Source organism: Dermacentor silvarum, chromosome 7 (genome assembly GCF_013339745.2).
Source record: "Dermacentor silvarum isolate Dsil-2018 chromosome 7, BIME_Dsil_1.4, whole genome shotgun sequence".
NCBI classification, from domain to species: domain Eukaryota; kingdom Metazoa; phylum Arthropoda; class Arachnida; order Ixodida; family Ixodidae; genus Dermacentor; species Dermacentor silvarum.
The window spans coordinates 45,932,179-45,959,128 of NC_051160.1; the positions used below are offsets into that span (position 1 = coordinate 45,932,179).

Consider the following 26,950-nt stretch of genomic DNA (forward strand, 5'->3'; position numbering starts at 1 on the left):
GAGTGCTGCCATTTTTGTTTTGGCCGCCTAGTGGTGTTGTGCAGTATTATAGAACATTCGTTTTATATTATGCTAAAACTAGACAGACGCACACTCATTTTGATGTATATTGTGCACGCCTTTTCTAAATCTGTCACACTGATAATACGAATTTATGAATGCCCCTCGTACAACATACTTCACTGTGAAGATGCGCAAGTGCGGAAGTGCACTGCCTGCAACTATGTCTGGCCACCAGCGGAATTTGCGAAAATGCACTTTCTCTTGACGAACGAATACACTGTGGCAAGCTTCGCACAACGGTGTGCCGTGCAACGCCCCACCAGCCTAGAGTTTTCATGTCGACCACGCAGTCAAACCACTGCCGCTCAATGCCGAACAAGGGGCAATGTTGCCGCTAGGCCTAACCATATTTTACGGGAAGCCGTAGCAAACGGCGCTTCAAAAAACAACTGCCAACGATGGCAAAATGCACCGTTTTGAGAATGCTCTATTTCGCACTGCATCAATTTGCATCAATGTGCTGCTATTCATGGTGTCCAGACTGACACATGCGATGCAATTGAGCCGTCTTGCATGCGGTGCAGCGAGGGCTAGACACGGGCTCAGAGTTGAACTTGCCTCGTACCACGGCTTTTATTCATGCTACAGATTTGACAGTGGTCATTGCTAGTGGCGAAAGATAAGATGAAAACCTTCACCATGGTTTAGTATGAAGAACAAAGTAGCCGATGTTTGTGTGATCAGTGCTGGCGACAGGCTTGGGGTTCGGGCCCGAGCGGCTGGCCATTAATCTCGACGCTGTGCGGGTGTATGTTCTAGTATGGGGAAACTGCCAAATTGTCAGCAACCAGAGTCCGGAAAATGGAGGACGGGAAGATGCCATGCCGAGTGGTTGTACTGATTACAGCATAAACATGTTTATCATCTATAGTTATTTATTTCAATACTTTGAATCGTTTCTGCCTTCGCTTATGGGCTAGACAGTGGTATATGCGAAGCATCGTTAAGCAAGGTGCTACGCAGTGCAAACATGGACGAGAAGAGCACAAGGACAGGTGCATTGCGAAGTTTTGCCATTTCACAACATACCGCGACCCTAATTTCGGACAGGACAGACTTGAGATATAACGAACATCTTTCAATGAATTATCATGGTGCATTGTAACGAGCATCAACTGTATAGAGACTTTTAAGTCACCTCATTGACAACTAAGCCCTTTTGAAGCCTTAGAGTTTTGTAGCGACCCAGTCACTACAAGTCAAACTGCCCTGGAAGAATTAATCGCGCGACATTAGTCCAGTTCTACATCTTGTTCGTATTTCGTCTCGTTGAAAGCTCGTGTCTGCATCTCTTGCAGATACAAGCTTCCTCTCGGTCACTTTTGTACCAAACTCGTATTTTAGCAGGCGTCGAGCAAGACATGCAGGAAGCGTACCTTCTGACACAGCAGGTAGAGCCCAATGGCCAGCGAGGGCACCAGGAATATCCAGAAGAGGGCGCTGAGCGTGTCGCCCAGGCGGAAGGGCAGTCGAACTTCAGGCATGCGGAAGCGAGGCCTCCTCGGTTCGGCAATCTGCACCCGGATCTTCTTGGAGGTCGACGGCAGCGCCTCGTCTTCGTCGAGCTGCAAACGTGGTGGGCCGGGCAGAACGGCCGAGTTGTATATCGAGGCACCCACTAGGAGGCCCTTTCGGGTTTGACCCTTTCCCACACCTGTCAACCCTGTGAATCTTAATTTTTATTATTCGTAATGTCCCGCAGACACGAACACTAGCGGGGCGACGGAAAATACGGGTACAGCGCGAGGAAGACTAGAGGGACAGGAGTAGGTGGCCACCGCACGCTGACAGTCGGCGCTATGCGTGTTCTACTCCTGTGCGTCTTGTCTTCAGTGCATTGTGCCTATATTCGTGAATTGCCGACAAGCCTTGGAAAACAAACAGCGCTAAAAATGGGACTAAAAACTGCACTACAACTTGAAAGATTTATTTCACGAAACGTCGCTTATAAACCTTAGAAGGGGAAGAAAAGAGAAGAAAGAAACAACAAGATAAACAAAGAGATAACTGACAAATTTACAAGTACATCGCGCGCCTTAATTGCAAAGGTAAACGAATTTTCCATCGCTTAGCCTCGCAGACAGAACGCTGACACCATTCAGCACAGTCCTGAATCTTTTGGTTCAGTCCCGTGTTTAGTGTGTTTTCCAAGTTATGTACGAACTAGCTCACCAATGCATGTTATTGCCATCAAGGCCAACTTCCCACCCTTTTGGGATGAGGAGGAGGGAATAACATGCTTATTTAAAAACCCTTTCACGACAAAACATTTTTTTTTTTTTGGAAGAAAACCATGAATACTATACTGCCCAAATTTTTTTCAATGACCAATTCATTGCATACATCTTTTGTCATTGCAATAGCAGCAGTTCATTTGTTATTTTCTGTTGTCTGTTAACATCAATTTTTTTTTTTTCATGCTTGTGTGTTGCAGGTAGGCACAACCAGGGAAATGGTTTATATATCAAGGTTGCTGTTTCTTGGAACAGTAGTCAAGCATGCTTTGTTAGCCTCCGTGTGACACAAACCCACGACAGTGACATTGTGATGGCTCTTTTAAGGGACTGTGAGACTCGCGTAATGCCTTTGCTTGCCGTGAAGCCTAAGAAATCCAGGCTGACCGACTTTTGGAAATAAAACTTCCGGTAAGCGCAAGCTTGCCGACCTTGTTGGAAATATGCAATGAAATTGTGACGGTGCATGTGCCGCAAGATGAGTGTTTCGCGATCAGCCGGAAACAGTGCAGTGGGTAAGGCGTTAGCCGCAATGTGCTAAATATGCTGTAACAGCGGCGCGAAATGCATCGCCTTGTGAAGTTGACACTTTTATCGATTGCCTTCGGTACGTCTCAACCTTTGCCCCTACGCCATCACGAAGATTTCCCGGACGATGGTTTCGGTGTCGTTTGCGGCTTTGCCGTTTGGCGCACGTATATACATACCAATTGATTTCATCTGTTTCAGGGTCGCCTGTATAAACGTGTTTGAAGCAAACACCCCTTTTGCATCGTTTCACCATCGGAAGCCTTTACCATGTTCAGCTCTGAAGTCGCAGGAGGAATTAGCAGGATTTATTTTATGTGCTTATTTTCCTCCATTCTTGGTTATCCCATTTGATTCTAACTTTATGCAGGCTTTTTCGTTTATTTTCTTAATAAGTTTGTGAAATATCAGTTACTCGGGTATAGCTAAACAAGGTATCAATGGCTTCTGCATGATTCAAGAATTCCAATAACAAGCCAACCTTTTCTTTGTTATTCCGACTCTAGAACAAGAGCTGAAAGACTTCGAAGTTGACACTCAGAAGAAATGTTTTTCTGCAAGTTTCTTCCGACTCTAGAACAAGAGCTGAAAGACTTCGAAGTTGACACTCAGAAGAAATGTTTTTCTGCAAGTCTTCTTCAAAGTCTCGCATCTCGTGTCCTAGGGTAGACAGAGCAATAAGGTGACTGTTATTGGAATTCTTTAATCATGCAGAACTGATACCTGCCTCGGGGATATCTGGGTAAGTCATTTTTCGCAATCTTCTCAAGAAAATTAAGCAAGGAATGCTTGCATAAAATAGAGCCAAACGAGATAAACAAGAATTGACCTCACACTCGAAAATAAGCACATAAATTTATACACAACTACAAGTTTTCAGCACCGTCACCCAAAGAACAAAGATATAAAAAATATTTTTGCTTAAGGCCAGGTTTCCTCCCCCCTTAAAGAAAGGAATGAAATGTCAGAATGGACTGCCAAAGTCAACTTACACTGCTATCAGTGTCCTGTAACAGAAAGCAGGTGGTGAATGCTTGGAGTAAAATGTCACTTGTGTCAGCTCTATGAAGGAGCAGAATACAAGAGCTTCATACTAGGTAAGTACCGATGTGAATGTGAAAGCGTTTTTGCAGCATGCTCTTTGCCTCACAGCCATGCTGGTAGAGCAAGCTAACTGTCTGAATTGGTGTGCGACAAACCTTTGCAAGTACCGATTGCTTTAACAATTTAGAAATAAGTGATGTTCAAAACACGGTGGCCAGGATGAACTTGCAGCACTTACCAATTGCTTCTGGTGCTTGCAGCATGCAAAAGAATAACCTCCGCAATTGGTTTCATATTCGCGACTAAACACCATCTATGTCACAAGCGATTTCTGGTTGCATGGTACACAAGGAAAATTCAACTACTATGTAGCATCTGTTCGTCTCGATTCGACTTCCTGAATTCTCTACGTCAAAAATGAATGGCACACTACTAAAACCCACAGCCACAAGTTAACTGAAACAGAAGGCAAGGACACCGTCACTTCGTCACAAAGTATAGTGCGAGCAGAAATTTAAATTCTCATGTGCAATGTGCGTTTGCAAGCGCTCCCCCGCCCCATGTCAAAACCCTTGACTGCACTTCCAATGCCTGCGTATCCTTAACAATGTTTTTGAAGTAATAAAACGTAGAGCGCACAGTTATCGTGATACTTTTTCGGGCACTGCAAGCAGCGTATGCTGTAGGCGTGCAATATTGTCTCAATTCTTCAAGAAGAGACTTCCTACTTACGCTGTAGCTGACGACGTTATGCATTCTGTACTGATCCTGTACACAATTAATGTTAGCTTGTTAGCAATGTCACACATTTTTTACTACTACCACCTACTATCAGAAATTCTTAAATAGCAGAGCATTCAAACTGGCAGAAGAATTACCCCAATTTTTCTAGTGTAGTTCGCAACCAGTGTGCACCACGAAAAGTCAAGTTTCGTGTAAAAAAATAAGATGTTTTACTTGGTTATTCATACAAAGTACATAATCCATCCAGGTCAAGCCTACAATCTACACAAGGTATGTACAAATTTGGTTCGCTATTAAATTGAACGCCCAATTAGCATCTGGCTACCAAATTACAGCTGCATTGCAGAATGCAGACTGTGATAGCAAAAGCCACAGTGAGCTTGCGAATACAGAATGAGCAATTCTGAGCAGCAGAACGTCATAGCAGCTGAGATACCCATGTGACCAGCCCTTGGCTCACAGGAGCATAGTCTCCTGTATTTTAAAAATTAATTATGGGGTTTTACATGCCAAAACCACAGTTTAATTATGAGGCATGCCGTAGTAGGAGACTCTGGAATAATTTGGACCACCTGGGGTTCTTTAACGTGCACCTAAATCTAAGTACACAGGTGTTTTCGCATTTCGCCTTATCGGAATGCGGCCACCGTGGCCGGGATTCGATCCTGCGACCTCCTGCTTAGCAGCCTAACACTATAGCCACTAAGCAACCACGGCGGGTAGTATTTTTAAACCACTGGCCCAGTCAGACCGCAAAGCATTGCAGTGGTCAGCGGTGGCAGCCCCACATTCCCAGACTGCCTTGGATGAGAGGAGTTCGTCCTCGTGTTTCTGGTAAGAACGGCCAAGAACAAACTATGCTAGCTGCTGAAAAATCTTGTTAAAATAGCACTTTTTTCTTGCATTCTTTACAAAAACGTATGAACGAGGTTCCATTGTATATACATTGTGGGGATTGAGGGATGCGCCGGCGCCACTACGCGGGCTTCACCTGTTCTGCCGTCTCCCGCCTATCCCCGCCCGCTCCAAACCGGTTCCAGCGGTGGCACCAGAGTTGCGGTGGTTTGCGGTGAGGGCGGGGCGCTGACGTCACTGGCGGCTGCATTCGGTTACGAGTATTGGAGCATGGCTCTTATTTCCGGGACCAACGCAGGGTACGTACATGCTTTTCTCTCGTTCGCCGACACCTTTGTGACAAGGACTTTGCGCATGGTGCATTTGCCCGTGCGGGGAGCGCGTACTTTGTGCTGGTCCTTTCCTGTTGCTAAGCTGACGAGCGGTGCCTAGCACTCGCGCAAGGTCGTACCACGCCGAGCCACACTTGCCAAAAGCCCAAGTCGAAGAAGATTGTCCGAGCTCTCGCGAGTTGACCCATTGGTTATCGCCAGAGCAAGTAGCATAGCCGCAGGGACTTTTCCTAGCAGCGTGTCGCAGCTTGAGTGTGTGCTCTCGCAGCGACATGCTATAGGCACCCGTTTCTGTATTTTCGTCCTTGGTGCTGGACCCCTTTGGTTCCCTGCCGCCCGGGCGTTCGTGCAGTGCCGCTGGAGACAATAAACGGTTTTCGTTAATTCAGGACATTACTGTGTTTTTGCATGCATCGCTTGGTGGCCCCTTGCGGCCTGAGCTCGCACGCAGCGGTGCTGGAGGCTACGGCTGACGTGGACCTATGGCTTGCTAAGCTCGAAACCGCGGTGGTCTGTCTCGTGTGGGACACTAAGAACCCACAACATCTACAAGTTTCCGGCACCTCAACTCGGAGAACAATTTTTTTTTTCAAATCAGCAATCTAGGACCAGGCTCCTCAGAGAAAAGAATGAAGTGTCAGAGTGGACTGCCAAGTCAACTTACGCTGCTGTAACTGTCCTGTAACAAAAAATTATTGGTGAATTCTTTAGGTGAATTAACGAAAAAAACTGAATAGATTAATAGCATACTATGTTGAAACTCTGAGCAAGACTGAATAGAATGAACAAGACTGAATAGAATAATAGCATACTGTATGTTGAAACTCTGAACAAGACTCGTTGGACCTTTCCAGGTCGAATTGGTAAACTGAGGCAAAGAAAGATCAAAAACACCATGATTCAGGCATTGACCAATCTTTTTAGAAGAGTAAGACCGACCTTTCTTGTTCTTGGACTTTAGTACAAGAGCTGCAAGACTTTGAAATTGACACTCAGACGAATGTTATTCTGCAAGTCTACTTCAACGTCTCGCACTTCTTGTGTAGTAGAAGGAGCAATAAGGTGGGTGTCACTGAATTTTTTTAATCATGCAGAAGCCACTGATATCCTCTCCGGCGATATCTGAGGTTTATAAACTGACGTTTTCGCACACTTGCCAAGAAAATTAAGCAGAGGAAGCTTGCATAATGTAGAACCAAATGACAAGAACAAGAATGGACCTCCTACTTGAAAAAAGTACCAAAAAAAAAATTATTCACAGCTACAAATTTTCAGCACCCCCATAACCCAAAGAATGAACATTTAAAAACTTTTTGGTCTAAGACAAGGCTCCTATCTTAAAGAAACGAAAAATGTCAGAACAGACTGCCAAGTCAACTTACGCTGCTGTAAATGGCCTGCAACCAAAAACAATTGGTGAATGCTTGGAGTAAAGTGGCAACCTCACAAGAGAATACTCTTGTCAGCTCTACAGAGAAACATTGTCAACAGCTTCGCAGTAGAAAAGTGCCAATGTGATTTCAAAATTGTTTTTCTGCATGCTGTTTGAAGCACAGCCGTGACGTTACAGCAAGCTATATCTTTGAACGAGTGTGAAACAAACCTTTGCAAGAACAGATTGCTACAATTTGGAAATACAGTGTAGACCGCTTATAACGTAAGTCACCGGGGTCGCGAATATCCGCACTATAACCAAAATACCAATTTTATTGAGATAGCAATTATATGGACACTCCAGGCACATTTCTGCCGTCGTCGTGAGGTTCCGTATAAAGTCCAAGGACGATAAAATCGTTGCCGCGCGCCTTATGCTGTATATACAAGTGAAACCATGCGAGGATGAGCCGGCGATCGCAGCTCAATCTCGCGCACACAATGGAGGAAAGCGGGAAGGAAGCGCGCCAAATTCAGTTGCACGCAAAGCTCCTGGGGAGGGGGGCTCTACCTCGCCGCAGTATCTCGAAAGCTATCTGCGACGGGGGAAGAATCCACCACGCGCTGTGTTTTCGTGCCTTAGTTCGCGTTGATGCGAGATGCAGCACGAAGGTCAATTCGCTCTAAGCCGCGCTTCCTCACTCCAGCGTTTTCGCAGCGAGTTTCCGCGGTCATCGAGTGAGGTGTTCATGTTTGCTTGTGCACGCTTCCCACCATGCTTAGAGCAGCGGCAGTGGACGCGCTTTCGCATGCTCCTGCCATTGGGTTATTCTCCCTGCTCCGTGAGAGCAATGCTGGGATACGTGGCCGGCACGGCGCGGCGGGCGAAAAATAGGAATGGAGCTATTCACGCGCCAGCAACGTTGGAACGCGCCCGAAGGCGCCAGACACGCCGGTTGCGTCGTGTCGAAGTATAGACGATGGTTGTTCGCCACCGTAACGTTGCGGAGCTCGACGTGCGTGCGCGCTTGATGTCGGAATATATCTACGGCTTGAGGGGAGCGTTTGCCGTCTCGGTTGACTGCCAAACTTCCAGGCAGCCTCACTGTAATCTGTATTTCGTCTCCCGTAACTGCACTCTAAGCGATACGCGTATACATAGAGTCCTATTAGAAAATTAACGGGAGTCTGAAAAAGCGTATTATATACAGTCCTGCACTATAAGTGGTTACATTTTAAGTGGTCTATACTGTACTTTGGTGTTCAAAACAGCGGCGAAAGTACGAGACAGCACAGCCTTAATTTAAGATTGGGCTCCTTTACTTTGTGGGAGACATTATTGAACACGCACACTGTATTCATGGCTAAACTTCACTCTTTCTTACTTTCACTCGTTTTTCCCTTCTCTTGGTATCCATTCGGTAACTCTAATGGTCCTACGCATTACATGGCCTACATCCTACGCATTACATGGCCTGCCCAGCTCCATTTCTTCCGTCTAATGTCAACTAGAATATCGGCTATCCCCGTTTGTTTTCTGATCCACACCGCTCTCTTCCTGTCTCTTAACGATAGACCTAACATTTTTCGTTACATCGCTCTTTGAGCGGTCCTTAACTTGTTCTCGAGCTTCATTGTTAACATCCTAGTTTCTGCCCCATATGTTAGCACTAGTAGAATGCAATGATTGTACACTTTTCTTTTCACCGACAGTGGTAAGCTCCCAGTCAGGATTTGGCAATGTCTGCCATATGCACTCCAACCCAATTTTATTCTTCGGTAAATTTCTCTCTCATGATCAGGGTCCCCTGTGAGCAATTGATCTAGACATACTCCTTTACAGACTCTAGAGGCTGACTGGCGACCCTGAATTCTTGTTCCCTTGCCAGGCTATTGCACATTATGTTTGTCTTCTGCATATTAATCTTCAACCCCACTCTTACACTTCTCAGTTAAGGTCCTCAATCATTTGCTGTAATTCGTCCCCATTGTCGGTGAATAGGACAATGTCATCTGCAAGCCGAAGGTTACAGAAATATTCGCCCTTGATCCTCACTCCTAAGCTTTCCCAGTCTATTGAGCTTGAATACTTCTTCTAGGCATGCAGTAAATAGCGTGGAGAGATTGTCTCCTTGCCTGACCCCTTTCTTGATAGGTAACTTTCTACTTTTTTTGTGGAGAACCAAAGTTGCTGTGCAATCCTAATAGATATTTTCCAAGATATTCACATATGCCTCCTGTACTCCTTGATTACGCAATGACTGCTGCTATCTCTACTGAATCAAATGCTTTTTCATAATCTATGAAAGCCATATAGAGAGGTTGATTGTACTCCACAGATTTCTGTATTACCTGGTTGATGACATGGATATGACCAATCGTAGAATACCCCTTCCTGAAGCCAGCCTGTTGTTCTCTTGGTTGGTTGAAGTGTTGCCCTGATTCTATTGGAAATTATCTTGAATATTTTATACAATACTGAAAGCAAGCTAATGGGTCTATAATTCTTCAATTCTTTAACGTCTCCCTTCTTATGAATGAGTACAATGTTGGCGTTCTTCCAGCTTTCTGGTACACTTCAAGCCGTGAAGCATTGTGCATAAAGGGCCACAAGCTTTTCAAGCATGATATCTCCTCTATCTTTGATTAAATCGACTGTTATTCCATCTTCTCCAGTGGCCTTTTCCCTGGTCATGCCTTTCAAGGCCCTTCTAACTTCATCGCTAGTTATAGAAGGAGCAGAGCCTCTGTATCCTGTTCATCACTACTTCGAATGAAAGTAGCTAGGCTACTTTGGGTCACTGCACAGGTCAGTGTAGAATTCTTCCGCTGCTTTTACTATGTCATCGAATTTGCTGATATTACCCTGCTTATCTTTCAGTGCATACATTTTGCCTTGTCCAATGCCAAGTTTTCAGTATACACGGTACATATTCTTGTTATTGTACATATGTACAGTACTCCTCTCTACAATTCTGCGGTACTTGAGGGTACGTAAAATAAATAAATAAATGAATAAATAAATAAATTGAGAAATCTCAATGATTCTGACCCAATGACTTCGCAAATTGACCATTATCAACAAAATATTGCGTTATAAATGCAGCAATTAACAATAGGTGATTTCAAAAACATGGCGGCCATATTTCTGGCTCCCGCAATCGCCTACAGCGCCATGCAGCCCACAAGAGAACCTTTGAGACCCAAGGGAGCCTTTGAGACCCAAGGGAGCCTTTGAGACCCAAGGGAGCCTTTGAGACCCAAGGGAGCCTTTGAGACCCAAGGGAGCCTTTGAGACCCAAGGGAGCCTTTGAGACCCAAGGGAGCCTTTGAGACCCAAGGGAGCCTTTGAGACCCAAGGGAGCCGTTGAGACCCAAGGGAGCCGTTGAGATCGGTTTTGGTTACTTGGAGTGTGCCACCGCCGAAGGAAGAATTTGGACACCACCCATTACTCGGCTCATGCGCAAGAACTTAAACGCCTTCGCGTGTTCAGAATATGGTTGCTCCGAAACTAGGGCAACAAAAGCAGACAAGTAATGATTAATGTCACAGGAGCATTTGAAGTCATAAGCACTAAGATTAGACAAATACACGTACCACTCATCAACCCCATGGTAGCAAGGTGATTCGCAGTGCCACGATTCCCTTCAGTAATTCAGTGCCCTCCAAGGGAACCCTGTTCATCGTGCCACCCGGGCAAGCACTTCAGAAATTCAGAAGGCTCCGGCAGGAGTAAAAGAACACAGCTAGCTAGCTACTCACCGAGGTCGAGTGCATGGTGGCGATGCGTGGGGAAGACCGCACTCCCTGCACGTTGTAGACGTGGGTCGACGCGCTTGTGCTGGGTGCGTTCGATATGCGGCGAGTGATCGAATTGCTGCCGAGGTTCACCACGGGCTGGGGAGAACCGGCACCCAGAGGCGTGCTGAGGCTCGCGCGACTGCGCGCCGGTGCCTGCGTGACGATCGTTTCCGACGAGGACGACGAGGACACCGGAGTGCGCGAAGGGCCGGCCCGTGGGGAGTCGTCGCCTGCAAGGTTTCGACAGTGAGAGGTCACGGGAAGCTGCGTGTGGAGCACAATGCAAGCAATTGCGGATGCCGCAGCATTTAACTGCCTAGTCAGGCGAAAGGAATGGCGAGACTAGCGCTTTGCCCTGCTGCTGCAAAGCAAGCACCACCACCTTCTCCGGCAGACACAAATTCTGTGAACCCTGGCCAGATAGGAAATTCCAGAAAGGATTTCCGAGTACTTCATGAAACTTTAGGGCCTTGAAAAAGGGCCCTGACAATGAAAAATTTTAGAGAACCACAACGAACCAAGGCTAACAGAATAAGACACAAAGCCCAAAGATGACTAACAGTGGTTGAGCAAGGAATGTCATCGAAGCCAATGATTCGACAAGGGGACAAAGCCAGGTCCCCTTGTTGAAATGCTGCCTTCAGCGACATCTCTAGTTCGACCACTGTTAATCACTCCAGGCTTCCATGTTCCTGAGAACCTATCTTGTTTTGAACAAAGCAGTAAAAGGTACACAGGCAAAATTTAATTTCATCAGGTGTGCTGTGTTTGTTGTGTCACCCTAACACGCTGGCGAACCTACGTACTTGTCAGGCCAAGATCACTGAGAGAAGGCGCCCTTCAGTACTGGCTGCATTAAAGTGGCCCTGAAACTTTCTGAACATAGTAGTAGTAGACGACATGGACATAAAAATGTAAGCCAAATATTACTTCATTGCATACGACAAAGAATTTACCGTTTTCTGTCAGAAACATACAAACATGGCTTGCTCTTCCCTTTGTAATGTTGTCAGCAGCTACGCAGCAAACGGGAGCAAGTGGACGAAGATGTATCCGCAGATTTCGTTATCGTGAAAACATTCCCAGTAATACTATTACGGCTAACTTCAGAATAAATAAATGAAAACTACACACGTCCAAGATCTCAAGAAGACCAGAAGTGTATTTCTCATTTGCTCTTCCGGTCTCAATCAACGGTTGTCAGCTTAATGTTGCATTTTTTTCTCTTTAATCACCTGATGGAGCACTCGACGTACTAGTAGCGTGCTCTTTCAAAAACTACGTGCCCGAGTCGGACACTTGCCTTGTACAGAGTCCGGTACGACAGTACTCACCAATGCATATTATCGTTTCCCAGACCACACGTGTGGTGGCCTGCAAGTGCTAGCTCACTTCTACACACCTTGCACCTGCTATACCCCGCGAGCACCAGCACGCACTCACTCCTGGCTAGATGCCTTGACAGACATTGATTTGTACCGAGCTTTTGATAGTGCTTGAAAATGCAAAATCTCTCCCCAAGCTCACTGTCCCCCAAACCCCGTAAAGACCGACACTGTCGCTAAAGAGGTCACGATTGGGGTCACCATTGGGGCAAGCGTGTGACGACTAGCCAAGTTTTAATTATCCAGCAAAGGCTACCTTTCAGATTGAAATAAAATTTTGTTCCATAGAAATGTATAGACGCCAGCCAGGACGTTCGGTCGGGATCGAATTAACCGAAAAATCAAATTAAACTGAGTCAATTAACGGAAGTCTACTGTATCTATAAAGTGATAGTTTGAAAATACCGCCCCAGTGTGCTTGGCATCTGTGGCCAATGAAGAGCAAATGGCGACGACACGCCACTTTTATTAAAGAAAGCTCATTAAAAATAAAACAATCTTTCTGTGAATGTAAATTCTACACATCTAGTTTTTTCCGATTGAGAATGCGTGGAGGGCATATTATAATTTTCTTGGCGGCATGTTATATTCAGGCGCACTTCTACTTTCTTTACACAGTGAAAGTTCAATGCGCGCGAGATTTGGGGGCGCATTAGAGTCAGGCGAATACGGTATTAGACAGTTTGAACCTTTATTTACAGGAAGGAAAGAAAAGAAAAAGGGAAGCCGAAGAGAAGACGAGTTAAAAATGCCGCCCCTCCCCCTGTCAGTACAAGTTTCACTTCAGATACTGGTATGGGAACAGTGCTGAGAAATACTACACAAAGTGACAGGCTGTGAAATGAATTCCACAGAGTCACTGCCTATGGAAGTGCAATGAAGCGAAAAAGTGACGCACCTCTCTCCCTCGTAGGGCTGACACTCTTCTTTCGCTGCGTAGTGGTACGTGCTGGTGACTTTGATGGGGCTCTCGTCTTGGCCGGAGTCGTCTTGGCTGGAGTCTTCCTAGCTGGACTCTTGGCTGCCGGAGCCTTCCTAGCTGGACTTTTGGCTGCTGGCGACTTGCGCGCTGGGCTCTTGGGCAGCGAAGTCCTTGCTGGAGGGCGCCCAACGGGGCTCTTTGGGCGCCCGGGGCTTTTTGGGCGCCCGGGGCTTTTGGCCTTCTTGGCCGGGCTGCGGCTTGGTGTCTTCGGGGAGGCAGCCTTCTTCTGCGGCGACCGGGGCGTTCTCGAGGATGTGGCGGCGCCGGCTCGGGATGCGCTGCGGCTCCTGCTACGACTCGTGACACGCTTTGTCTTTGGAGACTTTGACGGCGAGCGGCTGCGCGACGTCATGGTCCGGGTGCTGCGGCTGGTGACGGTCACCGAAGACTCGGTCTGTGCGAAACGAAAGTAGAAAAAGAAACGAACAAAAACAAAAGTTGGGGGTAAGGTGGCAGTCCTCCAAATGGTACGCAGCTAAGGTTGAGGAAGATGTTGAGAATGTCAAGTAGTTATTGGATCTCACATTTGACCGCATGATGCAATGATGCAGGAAAGTGTGTGCACTCCTTCCCTTTGTCCTCATCTGTGCAATCCTTCCGCTATTTCCAAAGCTTCTCGTCTGTTTTTCCCGTTGCACCATTTCACACTGACAAGTGCAAAGACTTCCCACAGCAAGAGTCGTGGGACATTTTTTTATTAAACCTTTGTTGGCCCAAAGGACATTAGGCAGTGCGACAGCTGAGAGGACTCAATGGTCCAGTTCGTGTTGTCTCACTCTTCCGCCCACATCTCTTCAGCGCTGCTGCTCACTCAAAGCCTAACTGAATGTCTCCTGAACCTCCTCCAACCAACATTGAGAGATTCTTATCCAACTGCAACTGTGTAATCTGATCTCTCAAACAAGTAGCATGCACGATGCAGTTTGAGAGAGCCATGGAAGCTCCTAAAAACACGGCATAAATCGCTTCAGACAAAACGTATTGCTGTCACCACCACAACAAAACCGTTCCTGGTTGTAAGACGCCGGGGCAGCGAGCGCAAACGGTCACTTTGCTACCACGTGCCACCCAAGTTTATAACCGACATGCACGGCGGCTTTCACGCACAGAATACGTTAGGCGAGTCCGGCACGAGAAAACAGTTACCGTTCGACTGTAGGTGCTACGACTGCTGTACGGCGACGACGAGCCGGACTGTGCAAGGATAAAAGAAGAAAACGAGCAGTGGTGTTCAGAGTTAGAAGAGTGGCGCCACGCTGTATGAAAGCAAGCTCGTGCTCTGCAGAGGGTCACTCCTCTCACAAATGATGCGTTACGCACACTTCATTTTAACTCTTTCATGCACAGATGTTTGTTTTCTTGCGCTAACTTTTTGCCCGCATAACCACCAATACCGATAGAAACCATGGAGAAATATCTAAGATGCCGTAAGCTTCTTTGAAATCTGCTGAAATTCTGTCTGGCACTATTTTATACAAACCACCTAAAGAACAAAGCAAGCACAAGTGTGCTGAACACAAAGAGAAACCAAGCTGGTGCCGGCGATCCCCAATGAGAGTGCGCCTGCCTGCCTCTCGTGCTAATACCTCTGGTAGTGACAAATGCCAGCTGCAACCACATAATTTGCTTTTCTAACACTCAGTCGCCAGGCTTTTCACGATCAGCAATTGACGCATGCACAGCTAACCTAATCAACGAATCCCCCTAACGCGTCAGTCAAGGTGCCACAAGTCAAGAATGCAGTCTTGTAAGCAGCAAAAAAGATGCTTATTCCTCTAAACAGTTCGACTTCTCAATATCTTTTGCGACAATCGCCCCCTCAAGACATCAATATGCGTCCAAAATTGTTAGTGCCTACAGCAAGCTGCGGTTGATGTCTAAAGGCTGCAGAATCTGTGACTTGCAGCAGCCTTAGCAGTGTGAGTCCGCACGCATACTGACGAGCAGACTGCCAATGTGATGGATGCTTGATTCTGAGTGTCTTCCGCTTAAATATGAGCATCGGTGGCAGTTTGGTTCCGTCGGCGCAGCATGCAGGAGTAAAATGCGAAGCTGAGCAGCACCGACTGCTTGAACAGAACACTGCATGTTGACAATGTGCTTCTTCTCATTTTCCTCCACTTGACGAAAACCAACAAGTCTTCGGGCAGCTTTTGGCAAAGCGTTGTGCATGAAGCGCCTCTAAATCTGTCAGTTCCACCGTTACACACGCCTGCACAGTTGACTACACGCTTGCAGGCCATAATCAACCCTCAGCTAAGACCGCACGGCACGGTTACCATTTTCAAGCGCAAACTCAACCGCAACGAACAATTTGTGGTGGCGACAGAACAGCCACAGACCCACACTGCAGCAAGAACATACTAAAAAGGCCAAAATTATCAAAAAGAAAAATAATGGGCTCGCAAGTACGCAAGTACAGCAGCCATTACCCGGCGACCCCCTCCCCCCCCCTTCACACCTGAATTAACTTTCAGACATTCAATCACGCACCTTTGTATAAGTCGCACCAAAGAAAAACTCAGAAAAAAACCGCGTCTTATACTCCGGAAAATACGGTAACAATTAACTTACGAATGCCTCAGACAACATCAAATAAAAATTTTACTTAGCCTCACAAGGATGTCCAATCTCTGTGTTCGCACTTAGAGACCAACCAACCATGCCTTAATTGATGGACTGGATTCTTACAGAGAAGCTGATGCTTGAAAGAACACTGCAGGGTGAGAAAAACCTAGACAGAAGCTCTGTCTTGTTACACAGCCTCTACATTACGCTTGCAGTACCAAGAAAGCACCACACGCACAACGCGAAGGACGTGGGTACAGTCCCCACCTGCAGCAAGTTATCTGGTTTCATTCCCCTTCACCTGATTATTTACATTTCAATCAAACATAACAATTAACTTCTCAGACAACACAAGTGCTTCAATTCACCCAAATGAGGACGCCAATCCAGTTCACTCGGGTTAACACAAGCTTTGGTGAAATACCACTCCAGAAGTCACCGGAGGATTGCATTAATCAACGGATTTACAAAGAAGCCTCACAGGCACTAAAGTTAAGGCGCTGGGTTGAAACTTTGGAGACGGTGAGTAGGGCTGGTGTAGATGCCAGTGTGTGTGGTTAAAGGCCCACGGAAGAGTAATTTTTGATTGCTTAGAAAGTCTACTTTCAGATGGTGTAGACATAAAGCAAGCTTCATACTAAATGTTCTGTTTGAGATACGAGTGAATGAGTAACAAACTCGCAGAAATATACTTATTTTAAATCGAAAAACCAAACACGAAGAAGAAAGAAAAAAAATTTTTATACGCTTTACTGCGCCCAAGAAATGACGCACAGCCCAAAACATCGGCAACCAGCACAGTGACTGGACATGACCTCCGAGCAGAAAGTGCCTGAGGCACACTGAAAATCTCTAAGGTCATGGTCTGGGATGTGCATAATTTCTGCTAACCACAGGGTGCCCACCCAGTTTGTTTTTCAAAATCCTAAAGCTGATTATCAAGAGTTGCAATGAATGGCAGTAAAGCAGGCAGGCACTGCGGCAGAAGCTATGCAAAGCGTCCTCAAAGTTCATAGTCAGCATGTAAACTTCAGCAAACTTGAGTGACTGCTGTCAACAGTACAGCTTCAGCTAAAGAGTGCATTTTCAAGTCATGAATGAAGCCAGTGCTGTTCTTGATGCCTGCCTACTAAAAGTCTGCAAAGATCAGCTAATGTGTATTTTTCTTTCTCCTTTCTGCTGCCGATTTGCCCTCAGTTTCCCAAATCCTGGTTTATAGAGTTGCTCAGCTCGTTGAGAAAGATCAAGAACAAAACTGGCTGTTTCGCGCAGTGCTGCGACAAAAACAACAAAGCGCACACTGTCACTCACAGTCGAGCTGCTTGACGTCCACGACGATCTTGACTGCGTAAGAAGGTTGAAGAGAAATGAGCAGTGATAGGGTTGCAATTAGGAAACGTTAACGTTACCCTAATGCGTTTTAGAGCTTCAGAGGATATTGACAAAAAATGTACCCTGGTCGCAGCGCTGCTGGTAGAGGCCAATGTCGAGTTCGACTGCACGAGAAGGTTTTAAGAAAAACGGACAGATAGACGTTACTCGTGAGCCATGAAAGATGTGCGATGCAGGAGGCGAACGCTAGCCTGTGACAGGAACCTCTTATGTGGCTCGACTTGAGCAGCCTGGTCTAGTATCAAATAGCGGGGACTATCAATACCGCAAGGCAAACATTTTCATGCCAAATGGTCGCAACTTCATTATCACCACCCCATTGTTGTCTGAACAGACATGAATTCAAGAATGCGCTTCATTTGCTCCTTTTTCCTACAAAAACAATGGAGTGTGCTCTATACTAGACCTGTCTGCTTCAGAAACTGTGCTGAATGTGGTGGAATGGACATCACAGCTAGGAATCTTCGCCAAGTACTTGCAGAAGAACAGCAATTTATAGTTTCCTCCTTCACTTGCGACAAGCGCCATTAAACAAGTCGCTAAACGAATATTCGTTGGTACTAAATGCGCAACTGTGGCCCGCTTACGTAACTATATTCGGTATTTCCCAGTCAAAAAATTTTTCGCTAAATGATCCACGATAGACGCACGCAAGTAAATCCTTCAAGCCAACAATATATCCACAATTTTTATCTCCGCAATGTTAAAAAAGGCCATAAAGTTCAGAAATATTCATTCACGTTAACATTATTCTACGGTACTGCACGAATATAGTTGTCCTTTTGGTTCAGTGCCAATGGCGACTCTGGTAGATGTACTCACGCAAAAGGAACCCAATTTTTTAAATAAAGTTAAAAACCCCATGTGTCCCTCACAACGCATCTAACTTACAATTGAAGAACACTTTTGTGCAACCCATATTGGTAGAACCTCACTACTGCGTTCTTTGCTAACACATTCTCCAAGCTGTAACACCAACCAAAGTCAGGTTACTGTGGCATAACTTTTAAAACATTTTCCCTAGCTACCCCTGTGTTCTGCTCCTGCGAACCCATGGAAAACGTAGTAGAGGGGTTCTGCTGCACCCTAGCTATAGAGCCGTTAAATGCGGCAAGAAGCTGCGATTTCTGAACAGCACGATGAGCAAAAACAACGGTCCTCCAACAGGACCAAAAGAAAAAAAAATAAAGAAAAAATAAACAGGCACACCAAGTGCTGCTTGCCTGCAGGCACGAAGCAGGCCACTTGTTATGTCATGCACTGCCGCATCACTGATGCACACGTCGGTCAGCGCGGCGTAGTGTACGCAGGTGATGCCGTGAGCATGCCGTCAAAAGGTGGAGTGCACCGAGCTCTCGATTGAACGCAAGAAAGAGGGCATAAAGGGACATTCTGCAGTTGCAGAAAATCAACAGCTGAGAATTGAACTTAATTACTTAAAAGTTGAGGAATGTCACTGAATGTGGAGATGCACATGCTGAAGTGTCGACAGTGGAGGCCGTATGCAAGTATGGCAGTTCAGCCAGCCTGAAAATGATGGGTATCGCATGGATTTGCCTAAAACTTTGTCCCTGCAGCTTAGCTGTGGCTTCAAACGACTTAGTGACATTGATCATGTTCAACAAACTATACATTGCACCGTAAATGCGATCCACAGCAGTCATGCATGAGCGCGCAGACTAACTGCCTTGCTGTGTTTATAAAACCGAGACATTGTGGAAACTGAAGTGAGAGATAAAGCATAATAAATAATGCCACAAGAATGTGTGAAGCCGCAAACACAAAACTTGGACAAATGTATGTACTAACCATCACTGCTATAGCAGCAAGGGACAGCTGTGCGAGTTTGTGCGGTAACGTAATTATAAAAGCGCCAGAGTCCCTGGCGCACAGTCCTGTTGTTTCTTTTGGCTCTCTGGGTCCCTCGCGCTGTACTATAATTACACTGCCATAGTAGCTCTCTGTAGGTAATCATGACGAAAGGGTTGATTTGAGGCGTGCACATGCTCCAAGTACCTGTACGTATCAGGTGCCCAGGCAAGCAGCACTTTTTTTTCTTTTCTCTTTCACTCCGCCACCGCCGCACAGCCACCACCTTTCCGGGCATGCGCAGTGTTACCTTCGTGACAGACGAGAGGTGCACGACGGCCACCGAGTCGTCGACAAATTGGATTTGGCATTGGTTGCCCCGGATGTGAATCACTCGCGCAGGGAGCGGGTGGTCCTTAACAACCACGTGGGCACCTACCTCAACGTTGCTCTTCCTTGGGGGAGCCATCCTCGCGTGCTACGCCTGCAAGAACAGAGAAACGGCGAAAAGGTCAGGGCGTCACGAAGGCAGTGCATCGCACGAACGCACAAGTGTCTCGGTAACGTCTCTAAAGATTGGGCTTAAATGGTTCTGCATGATACAAAGTTATAACAGTGCAACATCTGGAACGAGAATTTAAAAAAAAAAAAAAAAAACACGGACAAGGACAAGTGCTGCCTTTCAACTGGGAATCTGTATTGCATCGCTTGTCCCTGTCCGCACTCTTTGGGTTTGTTCTTGATCAAGCAGTCCTGCTATATTATACTTTGAATCACACAAGTACTGAACAGCGAGCTGCATACTTAAAACAAACTTTGCCTCTTCCCCAAACTTTGTGGGTGATGGCTGCTGCTGCCTTGCCAAGTGTACAACTCGAGCCACTGGTTATGTGTGACTGGGCACACGGTACTGACTATGTGAACGTTCTTGGTCAATACCCCCCAATGAGGCAATACCCCGAACATGCAAGCAGAACAAGAGGCAAATGAAGTTGTCAACTGAAAAACTGAAGAAGCTGGCAACAGAGAAGTGACCAAAATGGGATCGGAGCATGCAATGAGCGAGAAGTGTGGAGATACACAGAAATGAAGGAAGAAAAGCTAAGACATTTCACTAAACATCAAAGAGAGCTTCACTTATCGCTGATTCCTACATGTGCATGATATCTACTGATCTAGGAACTTAACGGGACTGACAAATGGCCAGAATGTGCTGTGAGACGTTGACGGAAATGAGATGACCATGATTTATAGTGATCAGCACACTGTTCATAATTTAAGTAGGAATTTCAAAATTGGCAAGGAAAGTCTCAAAAGTCAGTAAGTGGTGCGGCCTGGTGGTGAAATCTTGGCACTCCAGATGTAGTGTACTTGAAATTACTGTACTAAGTTGGTTGTTAAGTACAGCATGTTTACTGCTTAAAATTGCAGTTCGTATATTATTAGGCGCTTGCTCTTCATTCTATGCAAATTACAAAGTAATGAAAGTCCATGCAAACGAGCGGCACACGCGTCCCACAATGGATGGTGGCACACATGCCGTTGTACGAGTGCAAGTTTGTGAGCAAGAACCCAGTGTTGTGTGGTCTCTCTGCGAGACAGAAAATGCCATCGATTAGTTGTGCCATAAATGGGCGCCAGCACTACAATATTTGTACATCCGTGGCTATGGCAATACGCTGAACTGCGCATTACGTGTAAAAATGTTTCGCTTTCAAGAACTTGGCTTGGTTAATGACCACAGCAGTTGGACAGGAGACCACAAAAACACGTACCTATTATTGTAGAAATGATACGACACTTCGGAAAACATGAAAAACACGAAAATTGGCTTGATAAACAAAATAAACTTTGTAACAGGTATGGCCGCACTTGTCTGCCTCCCACCAATGCTCAGCACATGACAATTCTTGTGCGACCTACTGTACTAGATGTTTCAGTTTTTATTGCAATGCTTCTCATGAGATAGTGCTTCCCTATTCAATAAGAACTCAGTAGCAAGCAAGCAAGCAAGCAAGCAAGCAAGCAAGCAAACAAGCAAACAAACAAACAAACAAACAAACAAACAAACAAAGACGTCTACTACTTGTTTTTTGGACTTGCACTATAGCCGCGTTTACATGAATGCGACAACTGGCGCATCGCATCGCATCACATCAACTTTCTGGCGCATCGCATCCATGTAAACGGGGCTAATGCGCTAGAAAAGCGTGTCAAATTATTGCGCCAGGCAGAGGTGGATTTAGACGAGTAAGTCGACTTTCGTAAACGAGATCGTATCGCATTATGAATCATGGGAAATGCAATTTGCTTTGCATCCGCTGCGCTTGCCGAGCAGCGGCGTGGCGTGACGCCGGAAGCGTCTGCAAGCGCTGCTATGTCCACGGTGACTTTGCCTTCGACGTGCGACGCTTGCCGAGTTGCGGCAAAGCAGCGTCTCTGGAAGCGCTGCTTTGCCGTCACACCAGGGGTGATGCGCTACATGTAAACGCTGGCGCATCGCATTACTCGTGATGCGCTACTGTCGCAATCTGTCGCATTCATGTAAACGCGGCTTATATGTCTACCAAACCAACGTTATGCAAAAAAGATTGAAATCTATCAGAATTTTCATTTTTGTTCATATGCATCCGATCAGCGCATGCTTGCCTTTTAAGCACAATTACAGCCTTTACTAAACCCTTAACCGTTTCAGACGAGCATCGTCTTTGCCGAACTGTCCTAAAATGTTTTGGATGAGTGTAGCTCGTCTGCTCGAGATAATACCTCCTTTTGAGCGTTTTGCACGAGACGCTCATTTGCGGAATAGTTGGTGTGTCGCTTCGCAAATGGCAGCACTAGGAAGGCATTTTTTTTTTTTTAACCGCTGTTTCACATTTATTTTGGGGGCAACTAGTGCTTCAAAAAATGGGAGTCCGTTGGAGGCAATGCATGTGTTGCTGGTCTGCGTCGCGAAAAAGAAGCCTTTCGCCGTCGTCCTGCTCATTGGACGATAATGATTTCTCAGACACTGAAGTTTACTTTGTTTCTGGAAGTGAAAGCGATAGCGATGATTTCGAAATTACCAGTTCATCAGATGAAGACTGCTCAGAAGGCACTACTGCGAGTGCGCGTCATTGGCAGCGCATCGATATATGACATCCTAAGTCCTGTCTCCTCGGTTTCCGTTTTTTGGCGTCCCTGATAAGGCGTTCAATATAACATAGCCTGGTGTTACTTCATAAACGTTTCGGAACTGCGCTCTTGGTGTTTTTTATTGCCGATTACCATCAGGTAGCTGGCCTCCTTTATCATGAGCAATAATAAACTTCAATATGCTAATTTTACTTAGTATGTGCTTGAATTTTTTTTCAACATCAAAACAGTTTGGGCATAGAAATTGAAAAAAAAAAAAAAAACGATTAAGGGGTTAAAGAACGGAGTCGAACTGCCGCTCCTATCAGAGCCAAAGATCGCTGGTCAGCCGCGAACACGCCCGAAATCATGCGCGTGGCATTCTGACGTCTTCATCGAATCACAAGCTTGATCGGGGGCAGCCACAGTAGACAACAAAGCTTAAGCTGTAATTCATACATAGAGTTTATCTGTTGAAACGCAGCTCACTGCCCCGGTTACCTTTCAGCCCAACCTTTGACGCGAATGACAGATTCTAAAGCGCAAAATTCTTAGTCTGCGATGCTCTAAACAGTGCCGCGTCATGCGAGGTCCCGTTACCCGCCGGTAATGCATCAACGCTGCTTTTAAAAAAGACCGCTAAGAAGTGATGGTGTTGATAATGTGTCTCGGCGCTTTTCGAAAACGGTGTAGTGGTACGGCAACGCAACAAGATACACAACAGGACTGTTTCGCGGGCTAGGGAACTGGTAAACAAGCCTCACCGAACGTTTTGTTTACAGGCTAATTTAACGGTACACAACGGAAATGGCTACGCCCACCGCAACCGCCCGCCGAACCGCGGACGCCGCTACCGCCATCTGCATCGAAGAGGGCGAAGCTCCAATTAGGCCTAGCGACGCAACGACGCCGCCGCTACACAAGGAATAATCGGGCATGCAACGGAACAAATTGGCGCTATCGCGGTTCACTCGGCTCTCTACGCGATCGCCTTGTGGCTGCATCTGCACGACTGCCGGGTCACTCCCACCACCTTAACAAACAGCGCAGAATGGCGCCAAGAAAAAAAGCGTAACCGCAGGGTAGCCCGATAACTTGTACCGACGCCGCTGGCAATAAAAAAAGAGACGCACAGCATTGAGCGCGGTCACTGAACTTGACCTCCGAGTTGCATGTGCGCTGCAAATCGCAACAGAGCACCAATACATTGCTTATGCTCGTTGCAGGTACAACATCCTGAGTGTCGCAATAGGGGGAACATCTGCTAATGCAGCGAGTCGCAGAAGCGGCAGGGTATGCGATGGTCGCCTCGGAACGTGCCGGTTCGGGACACCGCAAGAGTTCAGACTCTCGCGGCCCGCACAACGTCGAATCGCGTCGTAATCGCGAACAGTTCACCGGTGTTTCACGGATGCGATAAATCGCGCATAGACCGCCAATTTCGCTACGCTCAACTTACCTAATGCCGGTGCCGATCTCTTCAAAATCCCCCGACGCGCGTGAACGCGTGAGCGCGCGCGCACTTCACCTTCGCGAAGCGGACTGGCGATTGCACGCGAATTGCAACGTTAAACGCACGTGTTTTGGCATTCAGGAATCGCGGCGTACGTTAGCGACGATCGGGGCAAACAAGCCGGTTAGAAAAACCACGATAAATAACACTATAAACATTGAAGCGTGTACGTACCCGTTTCAAACTATTCGTCCGAACCGACGCCTTGTCAACGACAAAGGTACCGCCAGACGCCATTGGCCGGGGGGGACGTAACGTGTCCCACTATTGGTGTTTTTTTGCGACGAGTTTTGAAACGTTGTGTTTCATTGGGTGCATTTTCCGTGACGTCATCCACGCTTGACTGCGTTTGCGGGGTCTCGAGAGCCCGCGAGGGTAAATGGAGGCGGTCCGCTTTTTTATTTTTAGCAGAACGCATTTGGATCAACAATACCGTGCGTTGTGACAAACACATGCGGTTTGAAAAGCGGCAAGCACCGCCAGTAGCTTCCTGCGTCAAAATGGCGCGCTTCGCGTTGCAAACTTCCTCAACTAGATGGCGCACCAAGACATTAAGCCTTTTGTACACGTTTGAAGCAGAAGAGTTACACTCGGCTTATCTCTCTATTCGAGTAGGCCCTGCTTGCCTGCTGCGCCAGCTGCGGTGGTGTGCTGCATTTTGCAGCCGAGTTGGCCGTGTTGGAAAGGCGGCTTGTCGTTTCCCCACATGGCCTGGCCATGAATGGCGCGCCGTATTGGTAGTTTACGTGGTTCAGCAGATACCGAGGCACACGGGCGTATCACTCCGTTGTCCGATTTTGTTCGTCTCTATCGAAAACGTGATTCATACTGCCTGTCACTCGCAAGGCGCATCACATCGCCGGTAGGAAGACGAAAAAAGAAAAACTTATCTAGGCTTCCCGAAAGGCTCGCGTCACTTGTGTCTCGCGATCTTTGTCTCGGCCAAGGCAACAGAGGACATCATTCCCTTCAGGCCCCACCGCCAGGCTGGTAAGCTTACGCTTTCAGCTCGACATTAATTCTTGATCACTCGCTTGACCATTTCCTTGAGCTCTTCGGGTCGGTGTTGCGCTGGTGGCCGCGTATGTAAAGGCGCCGAGTTTTCGCTGCGGATCGCCGTTGGCGTACGGCATGTCCGAGGTTCGAATCGCACGGAACAGATATTTCATGAAGCTTTTTTTTTTTCTTTTTTTCCATAACCTGTACGCAATACTCACATTTACAAATAACGTATCGGAAGTTCGAACCGCATCACTTGTCGGTATTTCGTCGAATCTAGGACGTATAACTTGCAGAGCTGGTAAACGGGGGCACTACATCGGGCCGTTCGGTATTAGTACATAACTTTTTTCCGTTCATGAAAGACAGCATGTTCCCGTTTCGGCCATTAATTATACCTTTACGATGCCGAAAATCGTTCCCTTAGGCATTTGTCAGAACTTTTCAATTAGTTATGTGTTATAAAGTTCCACGTGGTTTGTGCTAGGCGGCATTTTCACCGACCTTGTGGCGATGACTTGACCCGCTGTTGGGCGTTTCTTGGCAGAGCCGATTTTTCGCGTTTGGGGCATCCAGTTTCGGGCGAACACTTCTCTTCATTTTTTTTTTTTCTTTCGATCTCTTCTGTAGTGCGATCGTGCTCTTCGCTGACACGAAGGATGAAAAGCGAAATGCCTACTTTGTACGTCGCCCGATGCCGCATCCGTCAGCCGAATCGCTGCGACGAAGTTTCTTCCGTGATGCAACATATTGCTCGTTCTTGCGCGCATTTGCCGTGCAAATCCCCGTGTTCTGAAAGCGTCGGTAGGTGCGGGCAGCTCAGTAAAAAGTGGTCCCGAAGCGATATTTTCGGAAGGAGATCGCTTCACTGCAAACTTTCATTCATCGCACTTTATCACGTGGAAACGCGGAGACATACGTCCGTTTCGTGTTTCACTTCTCAATGTTGCCTGTTTTCACTTTATTTCAACGAGGAGCTTCGCTACACCAGCGATACGATTCTCAACGCGTACTCTGATAAATTGTCAACGAAAGACACGACTTCAGTGTGGAATCTTGCTTTCTTTTTTCTTTTTTTTTTTCCCCCTTCTTGAGACTAAGCGTGATGTTCAGCTGACATGTCATTGCAGTTTAAGCTTTATGCTGACACAGCCCAATTTATTTTTATTTCTATGAATTTTTATGTGTCGGTCAACTTCTGCTGGCCCAAAGCTTGACTGTTACATAAAATGGTGTTACGTACGTGAAACAGGAAACATTGCCATCCGATTTTTTTTAAACTTATCTCTGTATTCTCTGAATCGATGCCTTGAGGCTGTACACTGCAGTCTACGTCTTCAGCTGTACAAATGTTAACATTTCTAAGATCACACAAGTGAATAGCAGAGAAGGTGTAACGTGACACCATTTGGTTCATGCTAGCCCAATGAAGTATACAGACGGGGGACCCAGATCACTGATTGAAGACAGGACTCAAGATGACAAATTTGCAAAGAACAAAAAGTGCAGTCATCAATATGAAAGGGAACAGCAATTTCTTTTTTAAATGGCAATAACTTGCAATGTGGGGGTTCAACTCTAGGAATTTTATACATAATAAGTTTTCCTTTTGAACTTTAAGTCTCATTGAACACTTTTATGGAGGGCATGTGTGTTTAGCTTCTATGGGCATTTGAAAAAAATTTAGGTGTTCCCTTTGATATTGATGACCACTGTACATCTATCAGTAGCAATAAATAACAGACAACAAAGGCAAACAACCAGACCAAATGTTCCAAAGATGTTCGATACATTTACTGGAAAGGTAACCAAATTAATGACGTCAAAGTTCAGCACACAACAGGGCCGGTGTGTTGTGACGTTGCATTTCCGCTCTTCTTTCCTTATCACACGCGGTGCACCAAGTGGCCAATCCCTTGATAATGGTGGCACAGCAGAGTCCAAGCCTTATCTCAGCCAATGAATGATGAAGGGCGAAAAGACTGGAAAATGAAAGGGAATGTTAGATATAATACTGTGTGTTTTGGAGTAGGTTTGCAAACTGTTCTTTTCAGGAAGTTGGGATAGGGGTGGTGGGAGAGGCTATTTGCTAGTTCCTGGTTGCAATACTGCATTCCACAATCTATCTTCGAATTTACTTCAAGAAACACATGAACGAAAGAGACTGTCGCTGTCCGTGTGTGCTTCCCTGCCGTTCATGTTGTTTCTTGCG

The 26,950-nt window shown here is 46.4% G+C and overlaps 2 protein-coding genes across 3 annotated transcripts in view; one reads left to right on the top strand and one right to left on the bottom strand.

The window, feature by feature from the left end:
* The window catches only part of LOC119458001 (delta(14)-sterol reductase TM7SF2-like), a 43,406-nt gene extending 19,538 nt beyond the window's left edge, over positions 1 to 23,868 (bottom strand). Inside the window, 7 exon segments of the mRNA XM_049670608.1 lie at positions 1,440 to 1,628; positions 10,938 to 11,206; positions 13,260 to 13,737; positions 17,223 to 17,255; positions 17,366 to 17,407; positions 19,552 to 19,596; positions 23,686 to 23,868. Of these exon segments, the coding sequence (XP_049526565.1) occupies positions 1,440 to 1,628; positions 10,938 to 11,206; positions 13,260 to 13,737; positions 17,223 to 17,255; positions 17,366 to 17,407; positions 19,552 to 19,581 (1,041 nt within the window). The 5' untranslated portion in view covers positions 19,582 to 19,596; positions 23,686 to 23,868.
* A 527-nt stretch (positions 23,869 to 24,395) lies between these two features.
* The window catches only part of LOC119458000 (transcription factor IIIB 90 kDa subunit), a 59,852-nt gene continuing 57,297 nt past the window's right edge, over positions 24,396 to 26,950 (top strand). For both annotated transcript variants that reach the window (XM_037719787.2, XM_037719789.2), the window contains exon 1: positions 24,396 to 24,729. The gene's annotated coding sequence lies outside the window, so the exon portion shown is untranslated. The remainder of the gene's footprint in view (positions 24,730 to 26,950) is intronic.